This window comes from Staurois parvus, unplaced genomic scaffold (genome assembly GCF_062004578.1).
Source record: "Staurois parvus isolate SC_StPar_1 unplaced genomic scaffold, SC_StPar_1.0 ptg000604l, whole genome shotgun sequence".
NCBI classification, from domain to species: Eukaryota; Metazoa; Chordata; class Amphibia; order Anura; family Ranidae; genus Staurois; species Staurois parvus.
Genome location: NW_028318400.1, coordinates 214,268 through 227,600, shown reverse-complemented (window position 1 = coordinate 227,600; position 13,333 = coordinate 214,268). Strand labels below are relative to the sequence as shown.

General features: G+C 39.6%; 1 protein-coding gene across 1 annotated transcript in view; it reads left to right on the top strand.

The window, feature by feature from the left end:
* Nucleotides 1-13,333, top strand: part of LOC149449761 (alpha-2-macroglobulin-like protein 1) — a 125,162-nt gene that overhangs the window by 97,264 nt on the left and 14,565 nt on the right. The window contains exons 30-35 of the mRNA XM_089692748.1: nucleotides 1,977-2,192; nucleotides 2,274-2,401; nucleotides 6,864-6,954; nucleotides 8,939-9,007; nucleotides 11,575-11,677; nucleotides 12,374-12,415. Coding sequence (XP_089548874.1) covers nucleotides 1,977-2,192; nucleotides 2,274-2,401; nucleotides 6,864-6,954; nucleotides 8,939-9,007; nucleotides 11,575-11,677; nucleotides 12,374-12,415 — 649 coding nt within the window. The remainder of the gene's footprint in view (nucleotides 1-1,976; nucleotides 2,193-2,273; nucleotides 2,402-6,863; nucleotides 6,955-8,938; nucleotides 9,008-11,574; nucleotides 11,678-12,373; nucleotides 12,416-13,333) is intronic.

Genomic DNA, 13,333 nt, shown 5'->3' with positions numbered 1-13,333 from the left:
TGTTCTGGTTGATCTGGGTGGTAGGTTACAGTTGCAAGAAAAAGTATGTGAACCCCTTGGGATTACGTGGAGTTTTGCATGAATTGGGCATAAAATGTGCTCTGAACGTCATCTAAGTCACAACAATAGAAGAGCACAGTCTGCTGAACATAATACTACACAAACATTAGATGTTGCCATGGTTTAATTGCACATAACATGTAAACATTCACAGTGCAGGGAGGAAAAAGTATGTGAACCATTGGACTTAATAACTGGTTGACCCTCCTTTGGCAGCAATAACCTCAACCAAACATTTCCTGTAGTTGCAGATCAGACCTGCACAACGATCTGGAGTAATTTTGGACCACTCCTCTTCACAAAACTGTTTCAGTATAGCAATATTCTTGGGATGTCTGGTGTGAATCGCTCTCTTAAGGTCATGCCACAGCATTTCAATCGGGTTGAGGTCAGGACTCTGACTGGGCCACTCCAGAAGGCGTATTCTGTGCTGTTGCAGCCATTGTTTTGTTGAATTACTTGTATGCTTTGGGTCATTGTCCTGTTGCATCACCCATCCTCTGCAGAGCTTCAGTTGGCGGACAGATGGTCGTACGTTTTCCTGCAAAATGTCTTGATAAACTCTGGAATTCATTTTCCCATCAATGACAACAATCCGTCCAGGCCCTGAGGCAGCAAAGCAGCCCCAAACCATGATGCTCCCTCCGCCATGTTTTACAGTGGGGATGAGGTTTTGATGTTGGTGTGCTGTGCCTTTTTTTCTCCACACATAGTGTTGTGTGTTCTTCCCAAACAACTCAATCTTGGTTTCATCTGTCCACAGTATATTTTGCCAGTAGTGCTGTGGAACATCCAGGTGCTCTTTTGCAAACTTCAAACGTGCTGCAATATTCTTTTTGGACAGCAATGGCTTCCTCCGTGGTGTCCTCCCATGCACTCCATTCTTGTTTAATGTTTTCCTTATTCTAGATGTGTCAACAAAAATGTTAGCATGTGCCAGAGATGTAGGTCTTTAGCTGACACTCTGGGATTCTTCTTTACCTCATGCAGCATTTTGCGCTGTGCTCTTGCAGTCATTTTTACAGGACGACCACGCCTAGGGAGAGTAGCAACAGTGCTAAACTTACTCCATTTGTAGACAGTCTGTCTTACCGTGGACACATGAACATCAAGGCTTTTGTAGATACTTTTGTAACCCTTTCCAGCTTCATGCAAGTCAACAATTCTTGATCGTAGGTCTTCTGAGAGCTCTTTTCTGCGAGGCATGGTTCACATCAGACAGTGCTTCTTGAAACCAGTAAACCCAAAACAGGTGTGTGTTTTTTAAGGGCAGGACAGCTGTCAGCAGCACATCCAATTTCATCACACTGATTGGAGTCAAGGTTGGCTCACTCCTGGCTCCAATTAGCTCTGGGAGAAGTCATTAAGCTAGGGCCTCACATACTTTTTCCTCCCTGCACTGTGAATGTTTACATGTTATGTGCAATTAAACCATGGCAACATCTAATGTTTGTGTAGTATTATGTTCAGCAGACTGTGTTCTTCTATTGTTGTGACTTAGATGACGTTCAAAGCACATTTTATGCCCAATTCATGCAAAACTCCACGTAATCCCAAGGGGTTCACATACTTTTTCTTGCAACTGTATATCATCTGTCCCTGTGCTGAAATTCCTAAAAGGCCCTAGCAGAGGGCCTTCCTGTCCAAGATCCTATATTTATGGAGACTTCACAATAAAAATATGTAGAAAGACCAACCCTAGAATTATTCTAGGGTTGGGGAGTAGGATGGGGGGGGGGGGGTTGGAAGCAGGATTTTTTATTTGCATTTTGTCCATTACATCCTTATTTTTTACTTTGTACATCATGTGATTTATATACTGGCCTTTGTTGACCACAACGTGAAATAAAAGTGTTCACCTTTGTCCCTAGTGTACACCTTTGGACCTTTACTACCAATCCTCTTATTCCATATAGGACACAGTTGTGGCTCTCCAAGCTCTGGCCAAGTATTCCGAGCTCACATTTAGTGATAAGGGTGATGTGACTGTGACTGTTGGTTCCAGCTCAGGATTTCTAGAGAGTTTCCATGTAGACAAAAACAACCGGCTCCTCCTCCAGAAAGCATCACTACCAGCTGTTACTGGAGATTACACTGTGACTGCCATGGGCAACGGCTGTGTATTTGTACAGGTAAGAGGAAACTAACTCTCTGCCTTCTCTTCTCTTTGTCATAATTTACCTCTAACTCGCTTTTTTGTCTTCATTCCACAGACAGTCCTGAGATACAATGTTCCACCACCCAGAAGTGACACCAGCTTTTCATTAAAGGTGACACCAAAGTCAAACAGAGAGTGCCTGGGGGATCCAGTGACAAATTTTGAGATTCTTATCAGTGCTACGTGAGTTTTATTAGTGTTCTCAAATGTATAATTAATTGGGGGACACAGTAAGATTCTCATGTTTTTATCTCTGCCCATTACTTTTTAGAACATTAAAATGCTACTATCCCTATGTACTAATTCATCCTCCTAATAGTGACCCCTTATATCTGAAATGTCTTGTTTTGGGTGGACCAACCTTTTATGTTCCTGTTGCCATGCTCAGAATAGCCATGTTCATTTGAAAATGATTAAAACCAAAGTCACATCAAAAATTCTAATATCAAAATCTCTATTATATGTCCATATATGTGTCTTACCTTACTCTCAAGGATGCAAGCATCCTTATACACAGTTAAACACCCCCCTGTCCTAATGGAATAATGTTAATTGTAGGGCTGAAACAACTAATCGACATCATTGATTATAATCGATTATGAAAATAGTTGTCAACTATTTTCATAATCGATTAGTTGCCCTGCATACAGAATGCGTTATTTGTACAGAAAATACAGTGCAGCACTCACACAGCTCAGTACACTGTCCATACAGGTCAGTATACACAGTGCAGCAGACATGCTCAGTATACCATCCATACATGTTAGTAAGGGCCTGAGAACTTGTGAATGTGGGGAGCAATGGCTTATGGGACGTGTAGTCCTGGACAGGAGATGGAAGCAAATGATTCTAAAGGTAAGTTTTTTGTTTTTGTTACCTTGCTATAGGGGCACTCTATAAAATACTTTACCGCTTGCTATAGGGGCACTGAGAAGGCATAAGCGCCTGCAGGGGACCCCAGAAGATAAGGGCCAGGTCTGCTCTATGCAAAACCATTACACAGGTAAGTATAACAAGTTTGTTGTTTTGAACAAAAATCCAACATTTACAATCACTTTAAGGGCTCTGTGCAGGAAGATCAGCATCTGAACTCAGAGAAGCTGGAGCATGATAGTCTCGAGGCAATATAAGGCATTACAATTAATTACAAAATTTAAATTTTACCATTATTTTGCATTATATTTAAAATGATTATATCCATGAAAAAAAGTCTCAGCCTTTAGTACTACTTTAATATAAAAAGATTTATATCACCTCCCCCTCCATCATGCAACTTAAAGTGTTACTAAACCCGCAACAGTAAAATTAGTCTGTATATGCAGTAAAGCATGCTTGTTATACTAATTGTGGAACCTAAGGGGTTACTCCTCTGCATTGTGTAAAAAGGCTGTTTGGTCCTGACTTCTCTGCCCCTCCTCTTATCCAAATGTCCACGCTGATATGACAGACTGAACCTGTAGCCCTTCTGCACATGTTCAGTTTAGTGTGTATTGCTAGAGAGGTTTTTTTTTCTTGGGAGAGTCCATGTGATCAACACAGGGTCAATCAGCACTGTCCAGACAGAGGTCAGGGGTTTGCATTCTCCAAGAGCAGAAAGAGAACTTCTCCTACAAGATTTAGCCAGTGCTCTGCTGAAGTCACAAGACTGCTTTAGCTGCTGATGAGGAAAGGTATTTAGCAGTTTATATTTACTACAATAACTGCATTTCCATGTTGTGTGTACTGTGGGAGACTAGATATAGTGAATGCAGGGTCCTGGGTTTAGTAACACTTTAATGTCTGACTCCCATTTTAAATACCTTGTGTATCTTCTGGGTATATTTTTTGTTATATACTGTATACACTGCTCAAAAAAATCAAAGAAACACTTTGAAAACACATCAGATCTCAAAGGGGAAAACATATCACGGTGGCTATCTATACTGATATGGACTGGGTAATGTGTTAGGAACGTAAGGATGATGGAAATAAAAATCGTTTGATGGAAATAAAAATCATCAGCCTACAGAGGACTGAATTCAAAGACACCCCAAAAATCAAAGTGAAAAAATTATGCAGCAGGCAGATGCACTGACACATATTGTCACAGAGGTGTTCTATTGGATTTAGGTCAGGCTAGCATGGGGCCATTCAGTGATATCAATTCCTTCATCCTCCTGGAACTGCCTGCATACTCTCGCTACATGAGGCCAGGCATTGTGCACCAGAAGGAGCCCAGGACCCACTGCACCAGCTTAGGGTATGACAATGGGTTCAAGGATTTCATACCCATACCTAATGGCAGTCAGGGTGCCATTGTCTAGCCTGTAGAGGTCTGTGTGTCCCTCCATGGATATGCCTCCCCAGACCATCACTGACCCACCAACAAAACCGGTCATGCTTAACGATGTTACAGGCAGCATAATGTTCTCCACGGCTTCTCCAGACCCTTTCACGTCTGTCACATGTGCTCAGGTTGAACCTGCTCTCATCTGTGAAAAGCACAGGACGCCAGTGGCAGAGCTGCCAATTCTGGTGCTCAATGGCAAATGCCAATCTTGCTCTATGGTGCTGGGCAGTGAGCACAGGGCCCACTAGAGGACGTCGAGCCCTCAGGCCATCCTTATGAAGTCTGTTTCTGATTGTTTGGTCAGAGACATTCACACCAGTGGCCTGCTGGAGGTCATTTTGTAGGGCTGGCAGTGCTCATCCTGTTCCTCCTTGCACAAAAGAGCAGATACCGGTCCTGCTGATGGGTTAAGGACCTTCTACGGCCATGTCCAGCTCTCCTAGAGTAACTACCTGTCTCTTGGAATCTCCTTCATGCTCCTGAGACTGTTCTGGGAGACACAGCAAACCTTCTGGCAATGTCACGTAATGATGTGCCATCCTGGAGGATTTGGACTGCCTGTGCAACCTCTGTAGGGTCCAGGTATCACCTCATGCTACCAGTAGTGACACTGACCATAGCAAAATACAAAACTAGTGAAACATAGTCAGAAATGATGAGTAGGGAAAACAATGTCAGTGGCCTCCACCTGTAAAACCATTCCTGTTTTGGGGATTGTCTCATTGTTACCCATCCAGTGCACCTGTTGTTAACTTCATTAACACCAAAGCAGCTGAAACTGATTAACAACCCCCTCTGCTACTTAACTGACCAGATCAATATCCTGGGAGGTTAATTTACTTGATACTATCCTCTGATTAAAAAGTGTCCCTTTAATTTTTTTGATGAGCAGTGTATTATTACATTTAATGTTTCACAGTATAAATTAACCCCTTATAGTAGTGATTATCTGCTGGTTTTTTTGTAACCCCATCTTGACAGGTAATACAAAAACTATGGTGCTGCTACTAAATATCTTATGTTGGCCATAGAGGTATTGATTTTCAGACAAGAATATTTGTACAAGAAATCTTTGTACATATGATGAATGGAGGAATGCTGTTCAAGAATTTCACTTGCAAAACAGTGTTTTAGGTCTTTTATTTATTTCTTTAACAAACAATTTTGATCTCAGAGTCTGAGGATAAACCCAGGACCCTGCATTCACTATATCTGGTCACTACTGCAGCCATAGGTAATTGTATTTGTTCAACTTATGGGTGGCTACAGGAGTTGAATGGTTGTTGTGGTTCTGCTTTCTCAGTCACCTCTAAACCCCAACTTGTGATTGGACAATACAATTACTTTTAAAATACTGATGAGGTTTTTTTAGGCTGACACTAGACCCCTGGTTGGCTTTTAAAGCTGACCCCCACCTTCTCCAGTTTGAGTGTCACTCTATAAGTTGCTGATGGTAAGGCAGATTCATCATATCTCCCAACCTTCAGAGATGGGAAAGAGGGACACCTTTGTATGTAGGCAAAGGACGCAACCCTGCTAAGTCCCCATTTACGCAGATACTAAAGAATTAATACACAGAAAATGACTGGATGAACCCACAAATCCTTTTTACCACTCGTTCTCCTTCATACTTGCTTTTCAAAACAACAAATGTAGGAATTTACAGGATAGATGAAAGGTTTAACATTGTAGGATAGTTTTGGTATTTAAATACTACACTGTTTATCAAGTTATACTTCTAGAACAGTGATCTCCAAACTGTGGCCTGTGGGCTAGATGCGGCCCATTACTTGCCTTTACCTGACCCTTGGGTCACTGTTCCTCCTACTGGCACCAACAATGAGGCACCATTTTATCCACTGACAACAATATGGCACTATTTTTGCCACTAATAGCATTGATGAGGCACTATCCTCCACCTGCTGACCACAGGCTCTATGTATGTTTTCTATTGCCACCAACATTGGGGGATTTTTTTTTCTGTCACCGGCCACATTCTAGCTGCCCTAAGGGCCGAAAGACAGTAGCCTAGCCCTGTGTTTAGAAATTTGACAACCCCTGCTGTAGAACAAAAAAGAGGGATGATTGAAGAGGAAAGAGGGTCAAAGGGATTTTGTTTAAAATAAGGGACAGTCCCTTGAAATGAAGGACAGTTGGGAGATATAGATTCAGTACAAATGCTAACACTGAATTATGTCTTATATGGATACACATTGGAATTAATGGTGTTTTGTTTTTTTAATATTATTCTTGACTCTTTTTTTAGGTTGCAGACCAAAGTATTTTTAATCAAGCCTTGTATTTTTATTCCTACAGATACGTTGGAACCCGGGAAAAATCCAACATGGTTGTTATAGAGGTGATTATGCTGTCTGGATACATCCCTGTCAAGAGTACAATAAAGAAGGTAGAGACTTGTATACTAACTAATCAGTAGACCAGTTATTGTCTAAAACAGCCTTTCTCAACCAAGTTTCCTGCAGAGGTTGGTAGGGGTTCACCAAGAAATGAGCACTTTTTACCTGTCAGATAAGTTCCCACTGATAACAAAGATCTTTTTAGCTGTATGTATGAGAGGTGTTTATCCCAGTAACCACAAATGTAAGGAACATTCTTCCCACTGACCACCAGTATAATGTACTGTAACCTGTAGATATAGTAATTAATATCAGGAGTTCCATTAGACTGAAAAGGTATTTCAAGGGTTCCTTTATGTTAAAAAAAAAAAAAGTAGAGAAAGTCTGGTCCTAAGATTAGTAAAAGTTTAGTGCCTCAGGCCACAACACATCCTTAAAGTTGACTTCCAGGCAAATAGGTACAAATCTGGTTAAGATACAAATATGTGAACTGATTTATCTGTTAAATGAGCTCTATCCTGCCAGTCCTGAGATTTACAGTACACAGCCATGACCATGCAGCACAGCAAGGCTGGTGATTTGGCTTTTCTCAGCTACAGTTAAGCAATAGAGCCTAGTCATTCCTCTGCCCACAGATTGTAGTTGGATATTGAATGAGCAGCAGCAATTCTAAAAAGTGTATTTTTCCCAAAAGATTTGTGTTTGAAAAATCACTGCGAAAATACTGTGTGACGTAAAAAAATTCAACACCCACCGATTTATTCTCTAGGGCCTCTGCTCTAAAAAAATATATAATGTTTGAGGGTTGAAAGTAATTTTCTAGCAAAAAAAGTTTTCATGTGAACAAAAAGTGTCAGAAAAGGCTTGGTCTTCAAGAGTGGATGATGTGTCGCATAAGCTTCAAATGTTGGCCCTGAAATGCCAGGATAGTAGAAGCAACCCCTCCAAATGACCCTTTTTTGGAAAGTAGACACTCCTAGTTATTTTTTAAGAGGCTTGGTGAGTGTTTTGCAGATCTCATTTTTTGCCACGTGTTTTTGGAAAATGAAGAAAGAAAACAAAAAATGTATTTTTTCTTTTCTTTTTCAAAAACCTGGGACAAAAATGATATCTGTAAAATACTCACCATATCTCTTATCAATTTCTTTGGGGTGTCTAATTTCCAAAAAGGAGTCATTTGGGTGTGTTTGCACTATCCTGGCATTTTAGAGCCTCCAAAACTGTGATAGGTAGCGGGGAAGTGATATGAGGAAATTTGACCTTTAAAAGCCTGGAGGTGGTCATTGGATTTTTGGGACTTGTATGTAGCTAGGCTGCCAAAATGTTTCTCACATGTGGTATCCCCACATATAGCAGAATGTGCATATTCAAAAAAATTGTGGCAAAAAATAAAATGTTCCATGGACTCAACTTGCCTCTCTGCAAAATCCTTGAGGTGAAAGGGGTCATTCGGGGGGGGGGGGGGGGGGGTTGTACTGCCCTGGCATTTTAGGATCTCAAGTAATGTGATAGGCAGTCAGAAAGTAGAAGCTACGTAAATTCCATAGTTTGTAGATGCTATAACTTTTACACAAACCAATGAATATACATGTATTGAGATTTTTTTTTATCAAAGACATGTAGCCATTTTAGCCTAAATTTATGACTAACTTTGGGTTTATTGGATATTTTTTATAACCAAAAGTGAAAAACTGTTTTTTTTTTCAAACTTTTCAGTCTTTTTTTGTTTATAGCGCAAAAAATAAAAAGTGCAGAGGTGATCAAATACCACTAAAAGAAAATCTCTATTTGTGTGAAAAAAAGGACATCAATTTAATTTGGGTACAGCATTGCAATTACCAGTTGAAATAGCGCAGTGCTGAACAGCAAAAAATGGCCTGGTCAGGAAGGGGGGTGGGGTAAATCCTCTAGAGGGCAAGGGGTTAATGCACAGTTATGCACCCCAATGAACCACATAGATTTAAATGAATGGTTGATTTTGCTGAACAGTCTTCATAGATTTGGCAGTTTATGTGCATTTCTTTTTTTCTACAGCTGACAAAGGACCAACTTATACAAAGAAGTGAAATCCAAATGGACACGGTCACTTTATATCTGAATCAGGTTTGAATAACCTTCTTTAGAATATTGGAAAACTTTCAAACTTGTATAGTAGATTTGTTGGTTTCCCTATTCCCTGTGTCATTTGTTTGCCTTGTTCTGTAATGAGGGGCTCACATGTTGTGGCTGTAGTTTGTAGTGTCATGGCTGATAGATTCCCCCATTTCCATGCATTAATTAACATAGCCTGTTCCTTTTCACTAACGGGACAGGCAACTTCTTATTACAGGTCACACAGCATTCATTCCATGACTCGTCATTTCCTCTGTGTTGCATCACAAATGTGGGCGTGCTAATGTGCTAAAACCGCAAACTCTCTGTAAACTGTTCTACCTGTGTCAGATCTAATTGCCAGCTCTCCTTCGCATAAGCACTAGACTAAAAGACCTTGGGGTTGTGGGGTATGTAATTCCTTCACAGGAAATGTTGGTTCTCAGACTACAGACAGAGGTCATGCATTAAACTGTGCAGTGCCATGCGGCACGTCTCATGTTTGAACACAAACAGAAACTTTAACAAAAAATTAAAAATGCACATTATTTTGCAGGTAAAATAATGTGCATTTACTATTGTTTGTTTTAGAAGCTTGGAAAGCATTGCACCAGCGATCAGCGGATCGCTGGTACCATGCACGTCTTCTGCAGACTGTCAGTGTAAAACTGCCTGCTAATATGAGGTACAAGCAGACAGATTACACTGAAAAGAAGAATCAACGAACTACCACAACAGTGCTGAAGTAGATCGTTGAGAACTACAAGCCAACAGCTACAATGTCTCTACCCACTCAGCTGCTTTTTTTTTTAAATTGTGACAGCTCCCGGGGGTAGAATATCCTCTGCTAGCTGTCACAACTGAGGATCAGGGGTGCGGGGACCGCTCCTACAGTAACATGTTTTTTTTTTTTCTTAATATCCATCCTATTACATTTTTACCATGGGCCTCCTTTTTCTGTGTTTATTTATTTATTTATATTATCCCATACATACTAATAATATTCTGAATGGTAGTATTTAATGCCCTTTACAGCTCTATATCCCTTCTGATCATTACTTATATTGTACACCTTAGGTTCAACTTTTTATAAGATTGTATTGAATTTTGAAATGGTAGGTGCCCTGAGGTGTACCTTTATGACACCTCTGTGTTTTGCTTTTTGATTTTTTCTTTATTCTCAATTTTTATTTTAAGGTAATCACTTTTCAGTTTTTTTTTTCGCTTTTCAAAGTTTTTCTGTTGGTAATTTCTTCGACAATCAAGGTTATTTCGTGGCACCTGCCACTGATTGGCTGATTAATCTACTGAACTGCCTGATGGGTATGAGGAGCAGTCTTTCTTTAGATTCATTTATATATAAATGTAATGTCCTGTCTTGTACTTTATGTCTATGACTAAGGCTTATTGCCAAAACATGCAAGCCATTTTATATGCACATTTTACTCATTCAATAAAATTTACTATTCAGGAAGACGAATTTCTGCTATACCAATCCTCATTATTTAGTTGCATCTGTGCTGAGAATGCACACAGAGCCAGAGCACCGACATTTCACCTCCATGGGGATTATCTCTGGACGTAGCACCTACTTGTTCAGTAACATGTTACACCTTGAATATGGATGTAACATGTTACAAAAGGTGAACTTATCCCTTAATCTACTATAGGATGAGTAGGTGAGTACAGGCCGACATATGACACCATGAAATTACAGGATCAATGCACATCTTATTCAAATAAAAAAACACAAGGTAAAGATAAAGCCCTTAACTTATGCCATGCTTCCAGTAGTCAAGAGCCTATTTTCACCATGGCCCAATAGCCTATTTTCACCATGGCCCAATAGCCTATTTTTACCATGGCCCAATAGCCTATTTTTACCATGGCCCAATGACCTATTTATACGAAAAACAATTTCAAGGTAAACTAGAACATTTAAAGCTGAAGTTTAAGCAAACAGTTTAATGAAATGCATATACTGTATGGGAGCTGTTTAACAGTCAAATAAAATCATATTTTTTTCCATCCAGTTTTGAGATTTACAAACTTTACCAAACAGCACAGCCCTGCCTGGAAGGGCGGGAGACCTAATTTTTCTCTGCTGTAGTTAGAGTGTTAATTTATTATACTGCAGCTTACCAATTCTTAGACATGACAGCTGCATTCATTTTTTTTTAGGCTTTCTTTCTTCTTTTTTCATCTGGTGATCCAGCCAGTAAGTCTGTTTTTCAAAAGAACAAGATGTTCAGCAGAATGTATCAGTTACAGAGATGAGACAAACCATTTAACACTAGCAGGGATGAATACAATGGTCAACTTTTATTTATTTATTTAAAACCTTTATTCCAAATGTAAAAAAATTGCAGTAACTGTGTATAAAGTGTTAGCTGAAGTTTGGCTTCAACTTGTTAATGTATTTAAATTCGCTAGTGTATCTAACACTGGCATCCACCCAGACTGGCAATGCTGCTCTCCAAAGGTGCCTCCTCCCCCCTTTGTGCTCTTTCATCCAGAGTGGAGTCACAAAGCACCTAGCTGCACTTGTTTCAATCACTGTAATGTCCTTTATCTCATAGGTGGGACATGATCCTGTAAATCTCTCTTTTATTGTGGAGCGGGATATTGAAGTCAAGGATCTGAAACCAGCCACAGCAAAAGTCTATGATTACTATGAGACAGGTAATAGCCTTCTCTTCTACTAGTGAATGCAATAATCATGCCTATAGATGATCTAGATGAGTCCAGGTGTTTTTATATACCAGGAAAACAAAAATGTAATCTTTGAGGTATACAGCTGATCTACCCACGTCCTTTGCTTTGTATCCAGGCAGTGTTTTGGGGTACCAGACCAGCTGATTAATTTAATTAGCCTTGTTGCTGGTTATCTGGTACTTTAGGAACAAAGGTTACTGGGCCCATGAATATGTATTCTACAGATAGGTGCATGTCTGCGTGAAACGCGGTAACTCTGCTTCAAATTATTATGATTAAGTGCATGTTTGCATGAAACGTGTCAGGTCTGTTTCCCTGCCTCTGGAGCTGTGATGTTTGAGTACTAACGGATTATTAATGAACCTGTCTGGAATTTCCATACATTTGAGTGTGGTCACCCGTCTCTCCATGTGGAGAAATTAAGGTGGTTTTATGAAGATGCAGTGGGCTTTATATGGTTCTTCAGGGATTACTGAAGCTTTTTCAACCATCCTGGATTTGTTCTTGTGCCAAACTAGAGTGCCCTCATTAACCTCATTATTTTAATTATTTTTACAGAAAAAAAAAAAATAAAACAAATTGAAAAAGTAAATTAGTGGTACTCAAATAATGATCAAATACACTATATTATGGAATTTAAAGTGTCGTTGTTTTATGTTTCAGATGAACAAGCAGTGGCAGAATACAACCATCCCTGCAACACTGGTAAAAATTTAGTGAATTAAATTCTAGAACGGGTTTCACCTTTTTAATTAAACTTGGACTGATAAATAGAGGACTGATAAAAAGTATATTATTATTGATCTATGTTTGAAATTGCCATTTGTTTGGCTGTTCTGTGAGCCTCTAGCTTTTGTACTTTCTATTTGCTGACCTGAAGTGTGCAGATCTCCTGATCTGCATATATTTTGTGAGTTGATTACTCAATGAATGGAAATGTGCTATTGTATGAAAGCTAGGTAACTAGCATTTTCAGAAGTGGACAACACCCCATATTTCTCTCCCATCAGTTCTCTTTCGTAGCTATGCCCTGTTGACACTGAACACAATTTGTAAGTGGTGCTATTTGATCCCCTTTAAAGTGCGACTTCAAAGTAGCGCTGATATAAACACAAAATAAGTGTCACGCCAATTGTTGTAGATTCCAGAAATTTTAATTTATTAGTCCTTAGTCAGAATGCCATTTACTTTATGGTCTATGAGAGTTAAATTGCACTGAAGTGGTGATAAATAAATGCAGGGACTATTTTTCAAATTGTACTACTTGAAATCGCACCTATTAAGACAATGCTGTAGAAATGCATTAGATGCGACTTCATTTATAAATTGCATGTCGCAGGTGAAGTTACAGAGGTGAGAACCAGGGCTTAAGGATAAGTTTGTAAGCTCTAACAAGTAGGACCCTCTGATTCCTACTGTATGGTATTGTAATTGTTCCGTCTGCCCTTCTGCTGTAAAGCACTGCATAACTGTTGGTGCTATATAAATCTTGTATAACAATAATAAAGTTCACCTTTTAAAAAAATAATACATCCACATCTTTTTGCAGGCGCATTTACTGTTTTGCAATGTGCATTTATTTATTTTTTTTAACTAGGAGCCTGCAAAGCATTGCACCCGCGA